Source organism: Procambarus clarkii, chromosome 5 (assembly GCF_040958095.1).
Source record: "Procambarus clarkii isolate CNS0578487 chromosome 5, FALCON_Pclarkii_2.0, whole genome shotgun sequence".
NCBI classification, from domain to species: Eukaryota; Metazoa; Arthropoda; class Malacostraca; order Decapoda; family Cambaridae; genus Procambarus; species Procambarus clarkii.
The window spans coordinates 37,885,119-37,908,826 of NC_091154.1; the positions used below are offsets into that span (position 1 = coordinate 37,885,119).

Sequence of the window (23,708 nt, forward strand, 5' to 3'; positions counted from 1 at the left end):
AAGAAAACGAGAAAAGATTCAAGGATATAGAACAAAGCTTGTTTCTATGCTAAGCTGACAGCTCGGCGGAACTGGACTGACAGAAATGGACCTCACTCACCATACTGAAGGAAAGATAGAACTAGAGAGATGAGACAATATACAGATTCTAATGAGAATTTGATCAGGTAGATGAATATGCAATATTCAGATGTCAAAAATATATATTTTTTAGGTAAGATTAATAAATAAATAGAATGGCTTAACAAAACAAGCTCAATACACAATTTAAAAAGCAAATATGACAAAAACGGGAGAAAAGAACCATAGCACTAAACTTCTTTTTCAAACCCATATTAGTGAGAACAGATAGATGGACAGGCAGACAGACAGACAAGCAGATACACAGACACACACACACACACACACACACACACACACACACACACACACACACACACACACACACACACACACACACACACACACACACACACACACACACACACACACACACACACACACACACATAACAAAATAACACATGGGGGCCTGGTAGCCTGGTGGATAGCGCGCAGGACTCGTAATTCTGTGGCCCGCGTTCGATTCCCGGACTAGGCAGAAACAAATGGGCAAAGTTTCTTTCACCCTGATGCCCCTGTTACCTAGCAGTAACTAGGGAATTAGACACCTGTTTCGGAGCGGCTTCCTGTACTCACCTAATTGTCACCTAATTGCGCTTGCGGGGGTTGAGCTTTGGCTCTTTGGTCCCGCCTCTCAACTGTCAATCAACTGGTGTACAGATTCCTGAGCCTACTGGGCTCTATCATATCTACATTTGAAACTATGTATGGAGTCAGCCTCCACCACATCACTTCCTAGTGCATTCCATTTATTAACTACTCTGACACTGAAAAAATTCTTTCTAACGTCTCTGTGGCTCATCTGGGTACAACCATACAACTTTAGTGTGTGTGTGGGTAGGGGGGGGGGAATTAGTTAGTTAGTAGTTAGTAACAGTTGATTGATTGACAGTTGAGAGGCGGGCCTCAACCCCCGCAAGAAGAACTAGGTGAATACTATGTGGCGTTTCTAATATATGTAAATGATCTCCCAGAGGGTATAGAATCGTTCCTCTCATTGTTTGTTGATGATGCAAAATTTATGAGGAGGATTAAGACGGAGGAAGATAGTAGGAGGTTACATGATGACCTTGACTGAATGAATGGTCCAACAAATGGCTACTAAAGTACAATCCGAGGAAATGTAAGGTAATGAAACTAGGCAGTGGAAACAGGAGACTAGACACAGAATACAGAATGAGAGATGGAGTACTTCATGAAACGGACAGAGAGAAAGAGATAGGAGTGGATACCACGCCAAACCTGTCTCCTGAAGGCCACATCAAGAGAATAACATCTGCAGCATATGCCAGACTGGCTAACATCAGAACAGCCTACAGAAACCTGTGTAAGGAATCATTCAGAATCTTGTATCTTGAGGTTATCTTGAGATGATTTCGGGGCTTTAGTGTCCCCGCGGCCCGGTCCTCGACCAGGCCTCCACCCCCAGGAAGCAGCCCGTGACAGCTGACTAACACCCAGGTATCTATTTTACAGCTATGTAACAGGGGCATAGGGTGAAAGAAACTCTGCCCATTGTTTCTCGCCGGCGCCTGGGATCGAACCCAGGACCACAGGATCACAAGTCCAGCGTGCTGTCCGCTCGGCCGACCGACTCCCATGTATACCACATATGTAAAACCAATCCTGGAGCATGCGGCCCCAACATGGAGCCCGTACCTTTTCAAGCATAAGGCGAAGCTTGAAAAAGTTCAGAGGTATGCCACTAGGTTAGTCCCAGAACTAAGAGGCATAAGCTACGAGGACAGGCTGCGTGAAATGAACCTCACGACAATGGAAGACTAGAGTAAGGGAAGACATGATCACTACCTATAAAATTCTCAGAGGAGTTTACAGGGTAGATAAGGTTAAACTGTTTAACACGGGTGGTACGTGAACAAGTGGACACAGGTGGAAACTGAGTACCCAAATGAGCCACAGGGACGTTAGAAAGAACTTTTTCCGTGTCAGCTGAGTAGTAAACAGACGGAATGCATTAGGCAGTGATGTGGTGAAGGCTGACACCAAACACAGTTTCAAATCTAGATATGATAGAGCCCAGTAGGCTCAGGAACCTGTACACCAGTAGATTGACAGTTGAGAGGCGGGACCAAAGAGCCAGAGTTCAACCCCCGCAAGCACAAATAGGTGAGTATAAATAGTTGAGTACACACAATATATGTGACAGATACCAAGCTTGGAGTTTGTCTCTAAGATTGCATATTCGGGTCACAGAGATAGGGTCGACCTTTGACCTTATTCTATTGACCTATCTTCACTAAGATTCTTGACCTATCTTCACTAAGATTCTTGACCTATCTTCACTAAGATTCTTGACCTATCTTCACTAAGATTCTTGACCTATCTTCACTAAGATTCTTGACCTATCTTCACTAAGATTCTTGACCTATCTTCACTAAGATTCTTGACCTATCTTCACTAAGATTCTTGACCTATCTTCACTAAGATTTTTGACCTATCTTCACTAAGATTCTTGACCACTCCTCACTAAGATTCTTGACCACTCCTCACTAAGATTCTTGACCACTCCTCACTAAGATTCTTGACCTCTCCTCACTAAGATTCTTGACCACTCCTCACTAAGATTCTTGACCTCTCCTCACTAAGATTCTTGACCTCTCCTCATTAAGATTCTTGACCTCTCCTCACTAAGATTCTTGACCTCTCCTCACTAAGATTCTTGACCACTCCTCACTAAGATTCTTGACCTCTCCTCACTAAGATTCTTGACCTCTCCTCACTAAGATTCTTGACCTCTCCTCACTAAGATTCTTGACCTCTCCTCACTAAGATTCTTGACCTCTCCTCACTAAGATTCTTGACCTCTCCTCACTAAGATTCTTGACCTCTCCTCACTAAGATTCTTGACCTCTCCTCACTAAGATTCTTGACCTCTCCTCACTAAGATTCTTGACCTATCTTCACTAAGACTCTTGATCTATCTTCAGTAAGATTATTGACCTCTTCCCACTAAGATTCTTGACCTTGAATAATTGAAATTTAGAGGCGGGACCAAAGAGCCAGAGCTCAACCCCCGCAAGCACAACTCTGTAAGTACACCACACACTCCCACAACCACACAAGCATACAACAAGGCCACACAAACACACACACACAGAGGCTAGTAGGGGCCTCGTAGCCTGGTGGATAGCGCGCAGGACTCGTAATTCTGTGGCGCGGGTTCGATTCCCGCACGAGGCAGAAACAAATGGGCAAAGTTTCTTTCACCCTAAGTGCCCCTGTTACCTAGCAGTAAATAGGTACCTGGGAGTTAGTCAGCTGTCACGGGCTGCTTCCTGGGGTGTGTGTGTGTGTGTGGTGTGGAAAAAAAAAAAAAAAAAAAAAAGTAGTTAGTAAACAGTTGATTGACAGTTGAGAGGCGGGCCGAAAGAGCAAAGCTCAACCCCCGCAAAAACACAACTAGTAAACACAGACACATTCATTTATAAGACTTCCAACTTCCACACACATATTACACCATTTACTTTGCCTCACATAAGAAATATTCCGAAAGCTGTTTCGATAATAAGTAAATATCTTGCTTCAGCGATCAATCAACCCAGGGTCGCCAGTTTCGTATTAATTTTCTTTTCAATCATCTCTCTTAAATATTGCTGTTTTTTTAGTGAGTTACGAGGCATAATAATTATAATTAAGTAATATAAAAAGGAGAAACTCATTGACTTTAATGTATTATTATTTTAAATTGTAATACAAATGTTAATAATATCAATGATAAGAATAATAAATATACATAATAATAATACAGAGTAATCACAAACTCTTGTGTGTTCAGTCGAACTCCAGGTTGCAATCCTTATACCATGTCGTGGTCTAGTCGTCTGGAGTGTGTACGTGGGTTCGAATCCTCATCACGGCTCCAACTGATGTCAATAATAATAATAATAATAATGTTGACCAGACCACACACTAGAAATTGAAGGGACGACGACGTTTCGGTCCGTCCTGGACCATTCTCAAGTCGATTGTGATGAGGAGGTAGGGACAGGCAATAAATAGGCAAGAGAGAGCTGAGGAGGAAAGTCAGGTGTAGGGGATAGTAGTAATGAGAACTGCAGCAGGCCTATTGGCCCATACTAGGCAGCTCCTATTATAACCACCGAAGGAGATAGTAATATGTAATACAGTTTGTTTGTCCCTGTCTTTGTCCCTGTTTGTCAAATGTTTGTCCCTACCTCCTCATCACAATCGACTTGAGAATGGTCCAGGACGGACCGAAACGTCGTCGTCCCTTCAATTTCTAGTGTTTGGTCTGGTCAACATACCTCAGCCACGTTATTGTGACTCATCGCCTGAATAATAATAATAATAATAATAATAATAATAATAATAATAATAATAATAATAATAATAATAATAATTACCATAATCATAATAAAACTAATAAAAATACTACTGCTACTTCGACTATTACCCTAGTGTGGGCGTGTAGGAATGTGTGTGTTTGTGGGCTCTTGCAGGTTCCGTGTCGAAGGTTTTCTAGCAGTTCAGAAATAAACAGTTTCCAACAATTTTATATCCTAATTTCTGTGTCCCGGTTATGGAATGATGTTAAAAAAATGTTGAAGCCAAATTTGGCATATCTGAACCCAGAGGTGCAACTAGCATCTTCTCTCCATCTCTTGCACAGAATAAAAGCACATGCGTTTGAATTTTACTGCTTCCGTTCCTCCAAATTCACTGCAAATTCCATCGATTTGCAGCGAGTTGTAACACAAGGGCTTCAGGTCCGTGATGAGATTCTGTCTGGTTCAACAGCCTCAACCGTATCCAGTTTGCTTCCACATATATCATCCCTGGTAATCGCCAAGTCATTCAGTGTGTGTGTGTGAGAGAGAGAGAGAGAGAGAGAGAGAGAGAGAGAGAGAGAGAGAGAGAGAGAGAGAGAGAGAGAGAGAGAGAGAGAGAGAGAGAGAGAGAGAGAGAGAGGGAGAGAGAGAGAGGAATGGACTAGGTGTATTCTCACAACGTTTCTTGTCTCCATCTTCTTGCGCCTAAGGAGAATCAGGCAGGAGTAGGCGGTTGGTTTCCTTGACACTCTCCTACAAGGGAAAGTTAGCTTCTTAGGTAACACCTTCTACCCCCTCCCTCCCTCCCTCCCCTCTAGCTCCTCCCTCTCCCCTCCTCATCCTTCCCTCCCCTTCCACTCCCTCCCTCTCTCTACCCAATTCAAGGTACCCGGAATGGAGGTAGAGGCTGAAGAACAAACGACCAAGAGTTACTGGCCAGTTCAAACTATACTCTGTCACGAATTCAACTGCAATGTTATTATGGGATTTCTGAAGATGTTGAGTGTATTCACCAAGTTGTATTCACCTAGTTGTATTCACCTAGTTGTATTCACCTAGTTGTATTCACCTAGTTGTATTCACCTAGTTGTATTCACCTAGTTGTGCTTGCGAGGGGTTGAGCTCTGCTCTTTCGGCCCGTCTCTCAACTGTCAATCAATCAACTGTTCCTAATTACTAACTATTTTTTTCTCCACACACTCACACACGCACACACACACACACACACGCACACACACACACACACACACACACACACACACACACACACGCACACACACACACGCACACACACACACACACACCTAGGAAGCAGCCCGTAACAGCTGTCTAACTCCCAGGTACCTATTTACAGCTAGGTTACAGGGACATCCGGGTGAAAGAAACTCTGCCCATTTTGTTTCTGCCATCAGCCGGGATCGAACGCGGACCCTAAGACGCTAGTCCAGGGCGCTGTCCACTCAGTTATCAGGCCCCCAATGTGTGTGTGTGATTATGGTCAGTACAGTGAGATTATGAGCTTACAGTGAGATTATGAGCTTACAATGAGATGATGAGCTGTACAGTGAGATTATGAGCTGTATAGTGAGATTATGAGCTTACAGTGAGATGATGAGCAGTACAGTGAGATGATGAGCTGTACAGTGAGATTATGAGTTGTATAGTGAGATGATGAGCTGTACAGTGAGATGATGAGCTGTACAGTGAGATTATGAGCTGTACAGTGAGATTATGAGCTGTATAGTGAGATTATGAGCTGTATAGTGAGATTATGAGCTGTATAATGAGATTATGAGCTCTACAGTGAGATTATGAGCTGTAGAGTGAGATGATGAGCTGTACAGTGAGATTATGAGCTGTACAGTGAGATTATGAGCTGTATAGTGAGATTATGAGCTGTATAATGAGATTATGAGCTCTACAGTGAGATTATGAGCTGTACAGTGAGATAATGAGCTGTACAGTGCATCTTTCCTCAATCATAGCGACTTTGTATTTAGTAAACCGTTCACGAGTTGGGAAACCATGTGAGATCAATCTCGACTCAAGGTTGTCACTGACAACCTCATAGGGCTCCGGAGCTCATAAAGTGCAGACTAAGCCGCCATGATTGATGTAAGATGTACAGGTTTCGTAAATGAACCCTTCAGTACTTGATGAATCGCGACTCGAAGCTGCTTCGCCGACACAAACAGCAAAATCTCCAAATTTACAACACAGTTACTTAAAATGCATTCTGCTTCACTTGATGATTCTTATCAAATTACGTTTTGATAAGTCTTTATTTAACATGAGATAATAAAATAGTTGAAGTGTACGCATACCTGAGGAAGTAATGGCATTGATTTGTAGATATTGAAGATACGTGTCAAGATGCTATAACCAAGATGGTCATATGTGTTGATGGGACCTGTTGATGGGACCTGTTGATGGGACCTGTTGATGGGACCTGTTGATGGGACCTGTTGGTGGGACCTGTTGATGGGACCTGTTGATGGGACCTGTTGACGGGGACATGTTGATGGGATCTGTTGATAGGACCTGTTGACGGGGACCTGTTGATGGGACCTGTTGATTGGGACCTGTTGATGGGATCTGTTGATAGGACTTGTTGACGGGGACATGTTGATGGGACCTGTTGAAGGGACCTGTTGCTGGGGACCTGTTAATGGGACCATTTCATGGAAGCTGCTGAATAACACGCTCTAAGATCGTGGTAATTAATATCGGAGGCTGCATTAAGAACTGAGACAACGATAAGATACAAAGAGCATGTCTTCGAAGCTTTCAGAGGTCTGGTCTATTTGGGTCTGTGTGTGTGTGGGGGAGGGGAGGGTTATGGTTAGGTAAAGAGTCACATATAAGCCCCCCTCTTGGTCTGGGGTCAGCGTTTGGGGTCAGCGAGGGGTCGAGACAGTCACGTATACCTCTCCCAGCGGACCATTACCTGGTAGAGAACTGACAGAAGTATGTGTGTGTGTGTATGTGTGTGTGGGGGGAGGGTGCTGGCTCTCTGCCTGTGAATGAGATATAACAGGCTATTCTTATCGTGTATAAAAACCCAGAGTTGTGAATGAAATATACGAGTCTGTCTTCACTACATATTATATAGACCTACACCAACATCAGACCCTTAATGTTGGTGTAGTGGACTAAGGCGTACTGGTTATGGCAGCTACTGGAAGGTAGTTGTGCTTATTGGGTTCGAGGCCCACTGGTGGGTGTCTAAAGTTTGTTAAACTTCACTTGTGGACTAAGCAAGTTAGTGCTTCAGAAGGAATTCCAAAGATGTATTAATATACGAAAGTACTTAAGGAAATTCCTGTTTCAATTCTTCCTCCGTGGTCTGACATTGTCACATTTTTCATCACGTGTTCATTATCGTGATTTACACACATATGTATGTATGTATGTATGTATGTATGTATGTATGTATGTATGTATGTATGTATGTATGTATGTATGTATGTATGTATGTATGTATGCATGTATGTATGTATGTATGTATGTATGTATGTATGTATGTATGTATCCATCCATCAGTCTCCTGAGACTGATGGATGCCTACTACTAGTATGCATGTATGTATGTATGTATGTATGTATGTATGTTTGTATGTATGTATTTCTTATTTCATTCACATGTACCATCGGGGAGTCTTACTCACGACCCCTGGAGAGGAAAACAGGAGCTTTACCGACCTGACCACGATCACCCACAATAAGAGAGAGAGGGTCCCAGATACACGTACGCTACTGGTATATTTCATGCACTTATTGTGAGTATGAACAATCATGTGCCTGGACGACTTGCAAGGAAGCTATAGGCGCGCAGATGAACAACGCGGAAGACAAAACACCTTTTCAGTGAACGGCGGCCATAAACACGTTTAACTGACACGAAACAAATGAGTCGGGGCGTCAGTACGTCAAACAACCGCCATTGGGAAAGGAGGGAGCCCTGGGGGCTCGAGACTGGTCTTGCAAACTCCATTAACTTTTATAAGGTAAACAACAAACAAAGAGAAACACACACACACACACATCCCACAGGCACCTGCTGGCCAGTCCAGCGAGACGTGACTGGGTTCGTAGAGTGTCTGTTGCTTTGTTTATCTTTCTTTTAATTTAGTGTTCGCTCGTGTATATAAATGTACACGTGCGTGCACGCGTGGGCTTGTTTATTGTCTGTTAAATATTCTCTCTCTCTCTCTCTCTCTTTCTCTTTCTCTCTCTCTCTCTCTCTCTCTCTCTCTCTCTCTCTCTCTCTCTCTCTCTCTCTCTCTCTCTCTCTCTCTCTCTCTCTCTCTCTCTCTCTCTCTCTCTCTCTCCCTCTAAACCAAGATCAATAACAAACAACCACAATTACACAAACCCTCACGCACTGTGATTGTTGACTCACTTCACTCCTCAGGATGTCCATTGAACACCACCGTAACTTACACACACCAGCTTCTCAAGCCTTCACTGACATGATCTTTAGACAACAAGGAGATGAAACTGCGTTGAACCATGAAACCATAGCTCAGAGGGTCGGACCATGGCTCAGAGGGTCAGACCATAGCTCAGAGGGGTCGGACCATGGCTCAGATGGTCGGACCCTGGTTCAGAGGGTCGGACCCTGGCTCAGAGTGTCGGACCATGGCTCACAGGGACGGACCATGGCTCACAGGGACGGACCATGGCTCACAGGGTCGGACCATGGCTCACAGGGACGGACCATGGCTCACAGGGACGGACCCTGGTTCAGAGGGTCGGACCATGGCTCACAGGGACGCACCATGGCTCACAGGGACGGACCATGGCTCACAGGGTCGGACCATGGCTCAGCAGCCCGTCCTCATCAACAAAGATTAAACGCTCGTCAATCAAGCCGCCAAAACACCTGTTTATGAATGGAAAACGGTTAACACACGACTCACAGCTGATGTTCGATCATTTCTCAAACAATTCTTCGCTGACGACCTCTGTTCGAATCTCAACTCTGTATACGTGCTACGCCCGACTACAGATACGTGCTACGCCCGACTACAGATACTAGTAATCATCAACAGAACCTAAACACCTAACCTAACCTAACCTAAACTACGCCAAACCAACACTTAACTCAGCATAGAACTTTTATATATGGTATTAATTTAATATATGAGAACGAACTTATTGTTAATGACCATTACGTAAAAATTGATAAATGCGTCTTTGGGGGAAAGGTCGCTGCTTGAACGAGCCTGGTCTGAAGACAGGTTGGGGGGTCTGGCCATTGCTCTGGGGTCGGAGGATGGATCAGAGGGTCGGGGGGGATGATCACTGAGAGTTTATGAACCTACTCAAGAGGCCGTAAACATTTGACAGCAGAGCATCTTAACCTGACGTCTCGCATCCGCAGCATCTTAATAGTGACTTAGAGAACATGAGTACTGCTAAGATGAGTCTGATGCTAGGGGTGGGGGGGGGAGGTGAATGGCTTCCGTGCGAGTGTACTCAGCTATTGGTGAATATATGCTTGAGTTTCAGCTCTAGGAACCCGATTTTCCCATACCTTTAAAGCTTGTATTTGGAGGAGGATTCAACTATCTCTTTCATGTCTGTTTCATTGCATTTTCCTACTACTCTGGTGACCCACATATGTGTGTCTAGTTTACATTTCCACTCTACTCTTGTTTGTTGTAATTTGCCAACCACTTGTACTAGACGGTAGAGCGACGGTCTCGCTTAATGCAGGTCGCCATTCAATCCCCGATCGTCCAAGTAGTTGGGCACCATTCCTTCCCCCGTCCCATCCCAAATCCTTATCTTGGCCCTTTCCAAGTGCTATATAGTCGTAATGGCTTGGCGATTTCCCTTGATAGTTTCCTCCGTCATTGCAATATATATTTTTTCCACTTTGTCATTTATATTAAATATTTTATTTATCTGTTATGTCCTCTCTCGTATTTTCATTTTTTCATTGTCGTAATATTCAGTTCCTAAACTAATAAGTTCATAAATAGTTTTGGAGTTTTGGGTTCGCCAGGAGGCCTGGTCGACGACCGGGCCGCGGGGACACTAAGCCCCGGAAGCACCTCAAGGTAACCTCGCCATTTATTTTGAGTCGTGTGAAAGTATTGGTATGTATGGTTCAACCCAAGAAAGTTAGGTCATAGACAAAGATTAAATATAGCCTTAGTCCAAGAAATTATTTCCTGGGAGGAGGGGAGACACCATTAGTTACACTGTGGGTGACCCACTTCTCACCCTCTCACTGTGACTCTTACTCCAGTCTGTTAGGTACCTTCTCACCCACCTCAGTGTTTTCTTCCTGGTTATGTTTCTCAAGATCTTCACCGTAGCCTTTTGGGCTGAACTGTTTGTGTTTAAGGCTTTTGGGAAGTCTAAAGAGATGTGTGTGTGCGTTTGTGTGTGTATGTGTGAGTGTTTACTTACCTAATTATGCTTGCGGGGGTTGAGCTCTGGCTCTTTGGTCCCGCCTCTCAACTGTCAATTAACTAGTATACAGGTTCCTGAGCCTACTGGGATCTATCATATCTACACTTGAAGCTGCTTCCTGGGGTGTGTGCGTGTGTGGAAAAAAATAGTAGTAGTAGTAGTAGTTAGAAACAGTTGATTGACAGTTGAGAGGCGCGCCGAAAGAGCAGAGCTCAACCCTCTCAAGCACAACTAGGTGAATACAACTCCCAGCCCCACCTACAAAACAGTTTAAAATGTGCCGTCATCATTGTTTTATCATTTGATCCGATATTTTAATAATAATGCATGTCACATAACGGTAGCCAGCTGACCCGAATGTCGAGTACAGCTTCCCAGCTGGCCCTCGAGTCGAGTATGACCTACCATCTGGCTCTTAGGTTTAAATACAGCCTTCCAGCGGTATCTGGGGCTCCCTGGGGTCGAGTACACCCTCTCTCCTGGCCCTGGGGTCGAGTACACCCTCTCTCCTGGCCCTGGGGTCGAGTACACCCTCTCTCCTGGCCCTGGGGTCGAGTACACCCTCTCTCCTGGCCCCTGGGGTCGAGTACACTCTCTCTCCTGGCCCTGGGGTCGAGTACACTCTCTATCCTGGCCCTGGGGTCGAGTACACTCTCTCTTCTGGCCCTGGGGTCGAGTACACCCTCTCTCCTGGCCCTGGGGTCGAGTACACTCTCTCTCCTGGCCCCTGGGGTCGAGTACACTCTCTCTCCTGGCCCTGGGGTCGAGTACACTCTCTATCCTGGCCCTGGGGTCGAGTACACTCTCTCTTCTGGCCCTGGGGTCGAGTACACCCTCTCTCCTGGCCCTGGGGTCGAGTACACTCTCTCTCCTGGCCCCTGGGGTCGAGTACACCCTCTCTCCTGGCCCCTGGGGTCGAGTACACCCTCTCTCCTGGCCCAAGGGGTCGAGTATAACCTTTCAGTTAAACGCGAGAATCTCAATGCAAAATGTGTGTTTTACGGCTTTGTGTTGTGACACAACGAGCCATTAAACGTCACTCGTAAAATTACGAAGTGAGTCTAATGGGGAGTCGTAAACGACGCGTCCACTTGGACGTGTAAGTGTCTCTGAATAGAGACACTTACACTTGGGTAAGACTGTAGTGAATGAACCGTCCACTTGGGGTGAACCAGCTTTGAGTTTTCGTCCACTTGGGGGTGAATCAGCTTTGAGTGTTCGTCCACTTGGGGGTGAATCAGCTCTGAGTTTTCGTCTACTTGGGGGTGAATCAGCTCTGAGTTTTCGTCTACTTGAGTTAGTGGTAGTTGCGATGGACCCGGTTCACTTGAGAGAAGAAAAAAGGATTTTTTTAAGGAAAGCGCCAAGCCATTACGACTATACGGCCCTGGGAAAGGGTGGGATGAGACGGGGGAATCGTGAAGGGGAAGGGGAAAAAATGGTCGCCAACCGCTTGGGCGGTCGGGGATTGAACGCCGACCTGCATGAAGCGAAACCGTCGCTCTACCGTCCAGCCCAAGTGGTTAGGATGGCTTGACTTGGGAGAAGCAGATGCTGCAGGACCATAATAAGGATCCATTTTTAGTCACAAAGTTTAACGCAGTCATTCCCTTCATTTGCTAAAAAAATGAAAATTATCTTGTCCATTAAACCCCCCAACCCCCTCCAAGCCCCTCCAAAGCCCATTCCACCTCCCCTCTAAATACCGAGCTAACATAAACGACAACGGACTGTCGTTAATGAGTTACGGACCATTACCCTGTATTTGCAAGCAGTTACGTTAGCAAGTGACACCTGTTAACGGAAACTGTAAATACTCTTCCTGTTAATACCTTCGTTATCTTGCCATCAGTACTTAGTTTCTGTTTTGTTTTTCCTTATGTGTCAGTGTCCCTGTGTGTGTCTTACTTACTATTTGCTTTTTGATTCTGTGTCTGTCTGTCTGTTTGTCTCTTTCTTTAATACTGTATATACACGTATGCGAGTGTATTTGTTTGTTTTGTTTGGTGAGCGTCTGTTTGTGACCAGGTGACACTGAACGGTTTATTGACCTCTACAGGATACTGGAAATAACGCCTCCTCCTCAGCTGGCATCTGTTCAGGACACCTCGAGTAGGGCTTTGTTTAGTACCATAACTACTCCGTCGTGTGTGTGTGTGTGTGTGTGTGTGTGTGTGTGTGTGTGTGTGTGTGTGTGTGTGTGTGTGTGTGTGTGTGTGTGTGTGTGTGTGTGTGTGTGTGTGTGTGTGTCCTTCAGGAGGGGGACATTCCTCCCTGTCTCTTATTGGGAGGGTCTCTTGGCCCTGTCGTTTAGTAGGGGTCCTTTCCTCTGTTGCTGAAGAATGTCCCTGAGAAAGTCCCTCAAAAGGGTCCCCTTCTCTCACCTTAAAAGGAATTCCTTCCTCTGTCCCTGGTGGGTACAATTTCTAAACACGCTACTGAATCAAACTGAGACCCTTGTGTGATGTTTATGTACATTTCTTAGCAAACAGTTGTGTAGATCACCATGAAAAATACATATGAGTAATATACAAACTTCAATGATATAGATCAATCACTGGACTTTAGTTTCAGAACGCAGCATGAGCATTGCTGACCATTCCTCACGATGCCACCCACAACAGTCAACTTGCCACCAAATACCTCTTTCCTATTAGATTAACAGAGGAAGCGGGGATAAGGCAACCTGTCCAGCTTTCTCCTGGCAATTTATTACGTAGGTACTTCTAATATTACGTTGGCATAGGCCTACCACCACTGCTAACTAGATTCCTAAAATTGGCTTTTCTGAATTCCAGAGAGTTTTTTTTTACCTGAGTCCGAGACTGATTTTATACGCACCAGAGGCCATAGTGATAGCAAATCCAGTTGGATAAAATCTTCAGGGACAAGGTGGGATAGTTGATAAGCCGCCGGCCTTCTGTCCTCGTCGAGGTAACATGAGAGAAAGTAGCCTCTCAGATAAATTCTGGTAAGGGATTGGTGTATTATATAGTTTACCATAAATTCTTTAGCTTTTCATTTTCTAATATTGTAAAAATAATAGAAAACGTAATTTTATATGATAGACTATGATAGATGTTTTTACACGAGATAATAATTTGATTTTCAATTGTCGAGATCTCTCTAGTCGAGAGCGAGGTTGTTCTCGATCTCTCCTATCCATTTGTTGACCAGATCTAACGGTACTTAACCTGAGATAAAGAACGAAAGATACTTATATCCAGACTAAAACTTAGGCAATCCTATCTCAAACGACTGAGAAAGCCTAACCAAAACGACTGGCAAAGTCCAGCCCAAGTGCCTGGGAATGTCCAGCCTGAATGACTGGGAAAGTCCAGCCCAAATGACTGCGAAAGTCCAGCCCAAACTAATTTTCTGTAGTTGTCCGCCAATATCCATACTGGAGATGCTTCACAAACGTCTATAGAGTCTCAAGCCGTTAAGGTAAGAAACGAGGATACAATTAACATTTGTGTTTATTATCCTTTAAAACAACATTTTGTATAGTGTTTAAATGGAGGTAGAAGATTGACGTAGATAGCTGAAAATAATTGGAAGAATGGAGAAGTAAAGAAACTAGGAGGGATGATTACAGTAACAAAGAAAGAGTGCGATATATGTGTGTGTGTTGATTATAGGGACTGGAAGCCGAATGAAGGCAAAAGAGAATTATTATAGAGATCATAACACGGAAAGTGGTTTGCAGGGGACTTTGATAATTTATGAGAAGAATGTGTATGACTGGGAAGGATGATGAAATTGTACTCGAAGAAGGATAATGACTGCGACGTGACGATGGTTAACAGTGGCTGGAGGGGGCCAGGGCTTGACACTCCCGATCACTGGTGGCTCCAACAGTCTTGTTTCTCTATCGTCTAGGAGCGAGGCGTCTATCTACCCCTGAGCGTAGGGCGGGTCGCTGTTGGTGGTCAGGAAGTACGTGCCTCGCAGACTGGAGAGAAGCAATAGGTATATCGATCAATAAACAATTAAATAAGACAATATTGAGGTACTTTGAATCTTGTGAGTAAATGGTTATGTTTGGTTGAGTTACGAGGAAGGAGCGTTCAGACGGAAGGTGAGTATTATATTCCCTTTCTTCTCTCCTATCTTTTCTAACATTAATTCCTATTATCTATTGCCTTCCCTTTGCCTTTCTCTACTCTGTCTTGATCCATACCTTGAGGTTACCTTGAGGTGTTTCCGGGGCTTAGCGACCCCGCGGCCCGGTCGTCGACCAGGCCTGCTGGTTGCCGGAGGAGGTACTATCCTACTATACCTTGCTCCTCTTCTCTCCTTATCCCAAGTTTGTCTGTCCTACCGTCTCTTACTGTCTCCTATTCTTCCATGCTTTTCATGACCCCTGTGTTACCCTCCCCTGTCCATCCTCGTCTTTCCCTCTCTCCCCCCTCCCTCACCTGCCCACCTTCACCCTCCCTGCCCTCACCTACCCACCCCGTGCCTCACCTGCGGCTCACGTGGAAGCCCATCTCCAGGCAGCCGGCGCCGCAGGACGAGCACTGGCCGTTCTCGTAGGAGGTCCAGTCGTCGCAGGGATGTGCCCTGAAGGCTGGAGACCCGTTGATGCTCTCCACCCAGAACAGGTGGGACCTGCCGTGGCTACACCCGCCTGTGGATGCAAAGAACACTGCCTGATTCCCCGTTGAACGTCACACCCGCCTCCGGGGTAAAGGGGGAAGCACACACATGCACACATTCACTCAACATTCACCCAGCCACTTGGACTGGATGGTAGAGCGACGGTCTCGCTTCATGCAGGTCGGCGTTCAATCCCCGACCGTCCAAGTGGTTGGGCACCATTCCTTCCCCCTTTCCCATCCCAAATCCTTATCCTGACCCTTTCCAAGTGCTATATAGTCGTAATGACTTGGCGCTTTCCCCCCTGATAGTTCCCTAGTTCAACATTTAGTTGCAAGCCAACTTGCAACATCCAGAGGAACAGCAACTGCTATAACAGTCCTCTTGATACGTTTTCTTAACGCACTAGACAGAATGAGTGGTTGTACTCTGGTTTAACATGCGTGGGAACTGTGAAATCAAGGAGCTTGATGTCTTCGGGACGAAGATGGAAAATCAAAAAGTATTCACGATAATCAGAGGGCTTCATGATGCACAGGGCTTTGTATTTCCTCCACGGTCACTGGAGCAACCTGTTCTCGTCGCATTTTAATCTATAATTTCCCCTAGGGGCAAATGGTATTATCCACGAGCTACCTATTTTTTTAGACTTGCATCAAATACTGAGGGTTACAGAAAGGGGGTCATCCACAGGCACAAGTGAGTCTTCGGTTGCTAAAGAAACGGACTCGTCTGTGGACAAAAGAAGGGGCGTCATCTACAGTCAAAAAAGAAGGGGCGTCATCTACAGACAAAAAGAAGGGGCGTCATCTACGGACAAAAAGAAGGGGCGTCATCTACGGACAAAAAGAAGGGGCGTCATCTACGGACAAAAAAGAAGGGGCGTCATCTACGGACAAAAAGAAGGGGCGTCATCTACGGACAAAAAAGAAGGGGCGTCATCTACAGACAAAAAGAAGGGGCGTCATCTACGGACAAAAAGAAGGGGCGTCATCTACGGACAAAAAGAAGGGGCGTCATCTACGGACAAAAAGAAGGGGCGTCATCTACGGACAAAAAGAAGGGGCGTCATCTACGGACAAAAAGAAGGGGCGTCATCTACGGACAAAAAGAAGGGGCGTCATCTACGGACAAAAAGAAGGGGCGTCATCGACGGACAAAAAAGAAGGGGCGTCATCTACGGACAAAAAAAAGGGGCGTCATCTACAAACAAAACAAGGGCGAAATCCCTGGACAAAAGACGGGGATCATCTATTAAAAAAAAAAGAAGAGGCGTTATCTATAGACACCCAAAGTGGTCACATACGTGCACAGATGGAAGCCATCTTTAAATTAGGACACCGGAGAACATAGAAAGTTAATCACAGACATTAATGAACTCAAAGGGGGGGGGGGCATGAATGAATAGAGAAAGTAGGTCATCTTTGGGTACACATGGTCTTCTATGGTCAGAGACTGGATGTCACAAATGGGGAAAAAAAGAAGGGAGGAAATATGTGGACAAATTAGAGCGAACATCTAATAACTATGATATATATACATATATATACATATATATATATGTATGTTAGTATATTTTGGTAGCAGTCTTTCCTGTAGACATATATTATTAAATATGACCGAAAAAGTAAGATTAATAATTCTAACACGAATTTTCTCAATCTTTCGTACATTACGCTTCACTGTTGGAGATAAATCAAAAATCACTTCTCCAAAATTCATTTTTATTTCTAGTCTGACGCGACACGGGCGCGTTTCGTAAAACTTATTACATTTTCAAAGACTTCACAAATACACAACTGATTAGAACTTACCTAGTTCTAATCAGTTGTGTTCTAATCAGTGTAAGTTCTAATCAGTTGTGTATTTGTGAAGTCTTTGAAAATGTAATAAGTTTTACGAAACGCGCCCGTGTCGCGTCAGACTAGAAATAAAAATGAATTTTGGAGAAGTGATTTTTGATTTACCTCCAACAGTGAAGCGTAATGTACGAAAGATTGAGAAAATTCGTGTTAGAATTATTAATCTTACTTTTTCGGTCATATTTAATAATATATATGTATGTATATATATATATATATATATATATATATATATATATATATATATATATATATATATATATATATATATATTTATATATATATATATATATATATATATATATATGTATGTGTGTGTGTGTGTGTGTGTGTGTGTGTGTGTGTGTGTGTGTGTGTTGTGTGTGTGTGTGTGTGTGTGTTGTGTATGTGTATGTGTATGTGTGTGTGTGTATGTGTATGTGTGTGTGTGTGTGTGTGTGTGCGTGTGTGTGTGTGTGTGTGTGTGTGTTGTGTGTGTGTGTGTGTGTGTGTTGTGTATGTGTATGTGTATGTGTGTGTGTGTATGTGTATGTGTGTGTGTGTGTGTGTGTGTGTGTGCGTGTGTGTGTGTGTGTGTGTGTGTGTGTGTGTGTGTGTGTGTGTGTGTGTGTGTGTGTGTGTGTGTGTGTGTGTGTGTGTGTGTGTGTGTATGTGTGTGTTGTGTTGTGTGTGTGTGTGTGTGTCCATCTGCATAGAAGGACACACGAGGTGCATGCACGCAGACAATGAGGAGGGATCACACACACACACACACGTGTAGTCAGCTGCTCCACTGAACCTGTGAGGACGACACAGGTGTCAGTGGGTCGTGAGTGCGTTTGGCCAGCTATTACCTTCAAGCAGGTCGGTCCATTCACCCAGGTCGACACACCCGGGCTGGTGAACGCCTCCGTTAGGGAAGAAGTCGACCTGGCCGGCGGTGTCCGCGAGGCCCACACAGCTCTGAGGGATAAGACAAAATATCGTAAACAAAGCGACAATAGACGCTGAACACCTGAGGTGAATACATGTTGTCTGGCCTTAATCATGGGATCTCCCTTGAGTTACGCTTGAACCTAATACAGCCATTCGAGTCTTATGTATAAAGTTGGAGAAAGCTCAAACTGATGCCACCAGATTAGACCCAGCGGTTATGATTAGAATCTAAAAACTAATCCATACATTCCTAAGAAAAAAGAAACAGGGGGAGATATGATCACAACACACGAAATACTCAGTGGAATTTACAAGGAAGTCTGGTTATTGTAAACCTGAAGAACTCAACAAGGAAACACACATATAAACGCAGTCCCCGGATACGCTACAGGTATTTAAATAATAACTCTTCACGTGTCAGAATAGCCAAGACATGTTATAAATGAGAGGTTGAAGTGACGGAGCCACAACACACACAGATTCAAATGCAGATTAGCCAGAGACAAAAGAACAGGAATCATGAACATCAGTCGACTGAAGGCAGCTAGAGTCAGGACCCAAGAACTGAAACGCAGCTCCATTCTAGCTCTATAAATCCCCAATAAATCACACCAAAAAACCGGCTGAATATAGTCGTTTACAGCACTCCGAAAGTGACGTACTTGCAGTATCTCGCCACCATTGGTGTGGATGATTTGGACGAATGCTGCGTCAGACGCGTCTAGACGTTCAGACGTTGGTTTAGAGTAGAACTCCGGTCCCGCCGGGTCCAAACCTGTTCCAATACACCGCACAGTTGAGTAAAGGTTCGGTTACACCCATAACCATGCTAATGATAATAATAAAACCATTACAATAATAATAATAACCAAAATATTAATAACAATAATTACAACATTAATTCTAATAATAAAATTAATTGCAATTATATTATTGTAATAATAACAATAATCATTCTAAATATAAAGCCTCACGACGTCAGTTATGACATCACACTTAAGGAGGCTTGGGACCAGGTTGTCCAAGTCTCCCAGCGGGACCAAGGAGGTCTAAGAGTCTTAATACCAGTGATGGCGGGAACGGTGAAGGAGGCGACGTTCTGGCCGACGGCGCCCGAGACGTGAGCGCCCAGCGAGTGTCCAGTGATCTGCAGCTTGCTGGTGTCCAGACCCACGGAGGCCTTCAGCCAGTCCAGGAAAGTGGCTGTGTGGGCACCCACCTGCATGGGAGAGACGTCTCAGGTCATTCGGAAGAAATGTGCAGACATTATTTAAGGAAAGTGACATGTTGACCAGACCACACACTAGAAGTTGAAGGGACGACGACGTTTCGGTCCGTCCTGGACCATTCTCAAGTCGACGGACCGAAACGTCGTCGTCCCTTCAACTTCTAGTGTGTGGTCTGGTCAACATACTTCAGCCACGTTATTGTGACTTATCGCCTGCGAAAGTGACATAATTAAGGCAGTGTGCCTCATGGGCCTTACACAGAGGACAAGTCTTGAAAGATACTTTATAGCAGACATTTAAAATATCATTAGGTCTGTGGCAGATAAAATAATGGATAGAGATAGTCAATATGAAACGATAAGGTTAGGAGTGAGTGGGAGGGAAGTGGTTGAGGACTCACCAGGGGAACGTTGGCTACAGCAGTGAGGTACCAGGGGGCAGCTGCCAGTTTACCCCAGTCCACGGAGATGACGTTGTACGATCCCTGCTTCAGCAGCTCTGAGGAACGTCGCGACAATGGCGGTAGAAGTATGGGGGAAATGTTTAGTTTGGGGATGTTGTCGGGCTTAAGGACTTTCCCTCGTGGGAGGATTATTAACGCCACCACAACATTTTACTGACTAATCAGCAAGAACACTTTAGTCCTGAACACAGTCCAGGACTATAGTAATCTCCCAGTATTCAGACACCGGTTTTGGAAATTATGTTAAAGATCAGAATGAGATAGAAATCGCCGGGAGAAGTACAGGATGTTCAGGTGAAATCTTTACGAAGCTTAAAATAAAATCATTATATATACACAGGATAAACAATTTTTTTAAATAAAGGCCAAAAAAAATCAATGTCCGTACAGTAAGTGTAGTAAATGTTTTTTTGTTTAGAATTATGTTGAGTTATGTATTGATAATTTGTTGTAAAAATTGCTGATTCTGAGCTCTAAAGGTCTTATTTGAACGCATAATAATTGAATTTATCCTGTTATCCTGGTTTAAATCACATCACTGTCAGAGCATCATTATTGCCTAACATTATTAATCTATTATTGGGGAAATTTGCTTAACTTCTTAAGGAAACATGTTGAAATGCGAAATGTTGACAAACGCAACATTTTTGTTTCTTTGGTTGAAACATCGTTGCCGTTAGAGATATTAGCTCACGTCTCCAGATCTTTCCATAACGTACCGGTCTTGGCGTCCACGGGCCAGCCGCTGTCGCCGGAGCTCGAGAACCCGTGAATGAGGACGACTGTGGGGTCATTGGCGTTGAGCGGCGACCCGTTGAGGCTCCCTGAGTCGTCGAGGACCACTTCGTAGTAGGCACCGTCGCCGGAGTTGCTCCTGAATACCCACGGGAGGAAAAAGGTGAGAGTTCTGATCTATCAATCCAAGTGGTTGAGACCCATCCCCGACCGTCTAAGTGGTTGGGCACCATTCCTTTCCTCCGTCCTATTCCAAATCCTTATCCTGATCCCTTCCAAGTGCAATATAGTCGTAATGGCTTGGTGCTTTCTCCTGATAATTCTCCTTCCTTCTTATATGACAAACCATCCTAGAGGATGGGTACCAATCACTTGGATTGGTAGATACAGCGACGGCCTCGCTTCTTGCACGTCGGCGTTCGATTCCCCGATGATCAAAGTGGTTGTTCACTATTCTTTCCTTCTGTCCAATCACAGTTCTCTGTCCTCATACCCTTTGCAAGTGCTATATAGGCATACTGACTAAGTACTTTCTCCTCATAACTACCTACATGATGGGGATTTGTATTTTTGTCAAGGCTAACTCATGATTATCTCAATAAACCTTCATACGAGTCTAAGGTAGCCGTGTAAATATAGATTTACCTAAATATGTTAATATACAAAAAGAGGTCCGAGAAGTGATTAGGGCAGGCAGCGAAGGCGTAGTAATTAGGGCCTTAGAGGGAGAATCTGCAACAGTGTCTGGAATACCCTTTTAAGTGCCCTCTCATAAATCTTTGAACATTGGCGTCAAATGTACCATTATTTAACTTTCTATCATCATAATGGTACATTATTAGAAACAACAGTTGCAAAAAATAAAGATAGTCTATTCTATATGAAATAGACTATCTTTATAATAGAAACTGCTCAATCAATTCCGAACATTTCACATAAAATTGGATCATAATACCCAGTATTCCCCTCCCCCCCCCCCCTCGACATCTCAAAGTCGAGCCAGTCTTACTTGGTCCAAAGAAGAAACCGGACATCGTCTACTGAAGCGCCCGGAGCCTCCTGCATGGGTGTCGTGGGGACCGCCTCGCCGCACGACACCAACACCACCACTGTAGGGAGCAATAACGGGTCAACAAGGGTCACGAAAGGCGTTCTAAGTCAGGCTGGGGTCATGGTTTTGAGTTCCAGTTCATAGCCGAGGTCGAGGCTCTCGTAATACACTTAAATCGAGTGTTTATACATATATATTTATATACGGTTCAACGATCGCAACGATTTAGAGATCCAGACAAAAGAACACATGATCATCATCGCTAGACTCATATAATAATATATATATATATATATATATATATATATATATATATATATATATATATATATATATATATATATATATATATATATATATGTGTATATAATGCAAGCATGAAAGGTGCAATCGTCTGCAATGTTAACGCTATATCATTAGGCTCGCATACAGCTGCAAAACCAAACAATGGTTACTGGAAACACAAAGGTTATCAATACAGAGAAGCGGCGACAGGTCAACTTACCGCAAAGGAAGTACTTTAACATAGTTGTTGATGCTTAGTGTAGCTGAAGTTCCGACGCTGCCACAGACTCTAACTCTTACAGGCTCCGGCTGTCTCTCAGTCACCCCGGGACACTGCAGACTCACGCCACCACGGGAGCCAAGGGAAGACTCCAACTGATGTCCAGATGTCTCTATATAAGGCTCCTGCGACACGTCTCTGGCTGTGTGTGTGTGAGAGAGGGGGAGAGAGAGGGGGTGTGTGTATGTGTTTTGGGATGAGGGGGTGTATGTGTGTTGGGAGGGTGTGTGTGTGTGTGTTTGGGGTAGTGGGTCAGTAGTGTGGACGATATAATATAGCAATACGAGATTAATAACCAAGGGGTAACGGGAACGTCTTGGATGGTAGAAAATAAACACCTATAGCATTAGAGTGGCGAACGTGATACATATTGTGAGGGGGGGGTTACTGTAGAGGGGGGTTCATGTGTAGGAGACTGGGGTGGGGGGATGTGCTTGGGTGGAGGGTGCCGTGAAACGCATCAGTTTGGGGAATTTCACAAGGCTATGTTTTGATCAAGTGCTGAGAGCAGGTGGCGTGTTATCGAGTGAGATGAGAACACTCCCACCTGTGTCCACCATCGCTGGCTAACCCTTTCTGTTGGGGAAGAGAAGTGCAGGGTGAGGGAGGTGGTGAGAGAGGTGCAGGGTGAGGGAGATGCAGGGGGATAGAGGTGCAAGTACTACCATCACACAAACTATAAAAAAAAGTGGGTTTGATTAATATTATTATTATTTTATATATCATCAATATGGTAAACATTACTAGTCAAGGTCAGATTCCTTGTTTATCAACATTACACTCAGGAAAATCTGACGCCATATCATTAGTAAACAAGACTGTTATCGTGCTGGAACGAGGGCAAGTCTGTTTCCACGTTAATATTCTTTTATAGAGGACGAAACGTTGGAAGATGCTGAGTAACGATGTTATTGTAAGTTTCTTAGCCTTTGAATTATGACATTCCAACCATTTGGATTGGACGGTACAGCGACAGCCTCTCTTCTTGCAGGCCGGAGTTTAATCCCCGAACATCCAAGTGGTAGAGCAAAATTCCTTTCCTCCGACCCATCCTAAATTCTTGTCCTCATATCCTTTCCAAATGATATATAGTCGTGACGGCTCAATGTTCTCTCCTGATTATTAACTTAACTTGTAATTTAAAAGAGCTCCCAAACAGCAGCTTAACAAGGCAGAAATTGCTAAATCTGCAGACAAGAAAGATTTAGGACTCATGGATTACTATTCAAACATGATAATATATATATATATATATATATATATATATATATATATATATATATATATATATATATATATATATATATATATATATATATATATATATATATATATATATATATATATTATGCCTTTCTTGCCAAGGAAGGCAAACATGATACTTGGATTCTTATCAAGAAGTGTTATCAGAAAGACATCTATTAATATT

At 44.1% G+C, this 23,708-nt stretch overlaps 1 protein-coding gene across 1 annotated transcript; it reads right to left on the reverse strand.

The window, feature by feature from the left end:
• Nucleotides 1–14,320: 14,320 nt before the first annotated feature.
• On the reverse strand, nt 14,321–22,376 carry LOC123763625 (pancreatic triacylglycerol lipase). Its single transcript, XM_045750868.2, has 9 exons — nt 22,220–22,376; nt 21,673–21,772; nt 20,648–20,802; nt 19,866–19,963; nt 19,302–19,455; nt 18,899–19,011; nt 18,155–18,263; nt 15,328–15,490; nt 14,321–14,812 (listed from the first exon to the last, which is right to left on the reverse strand). The coding sequence occupies exons 1-9, from the start codon at nt 22,239–22,241 to the stop codon at nt 14,755–14,757; spliced, it is 972 nt and encodes a 323-aa protein (XP_045606824.1). The 5' UTR covers nt 22,242–22,376; the 3' UTR covers nt 14,321–14,754.
• Nucleotides 22,377–23,708: the final 1,332 nt, after the last annotated feature.

What these genes read in the sequence shown, in the direction of transcription:
- LOC123763625 (XM_045750868.2), bottom strand. Translation starts at nt 22,241, where the DNA reads ATGTTAAAGTACTTCCTTTGCG. An exon ending in ATGGACCGACCTGCTTGAAG is followed by an intron (nt 15,491 to 18,154) that starts GTAATAGCTGGC and finishes TTGCATCCACAG; the next exon opens with GCGGGTGTAGCCACGGCAGG. An exon ending in GGCTTCCACGTGAGCCGCAG is followed by an intron (nt 14,813 to 15,327) that starts GTGAGGCACGGG and finishes GCTTCTCTCCAG; the next exon opens with TCTGCGAGGCACGTACTTCC.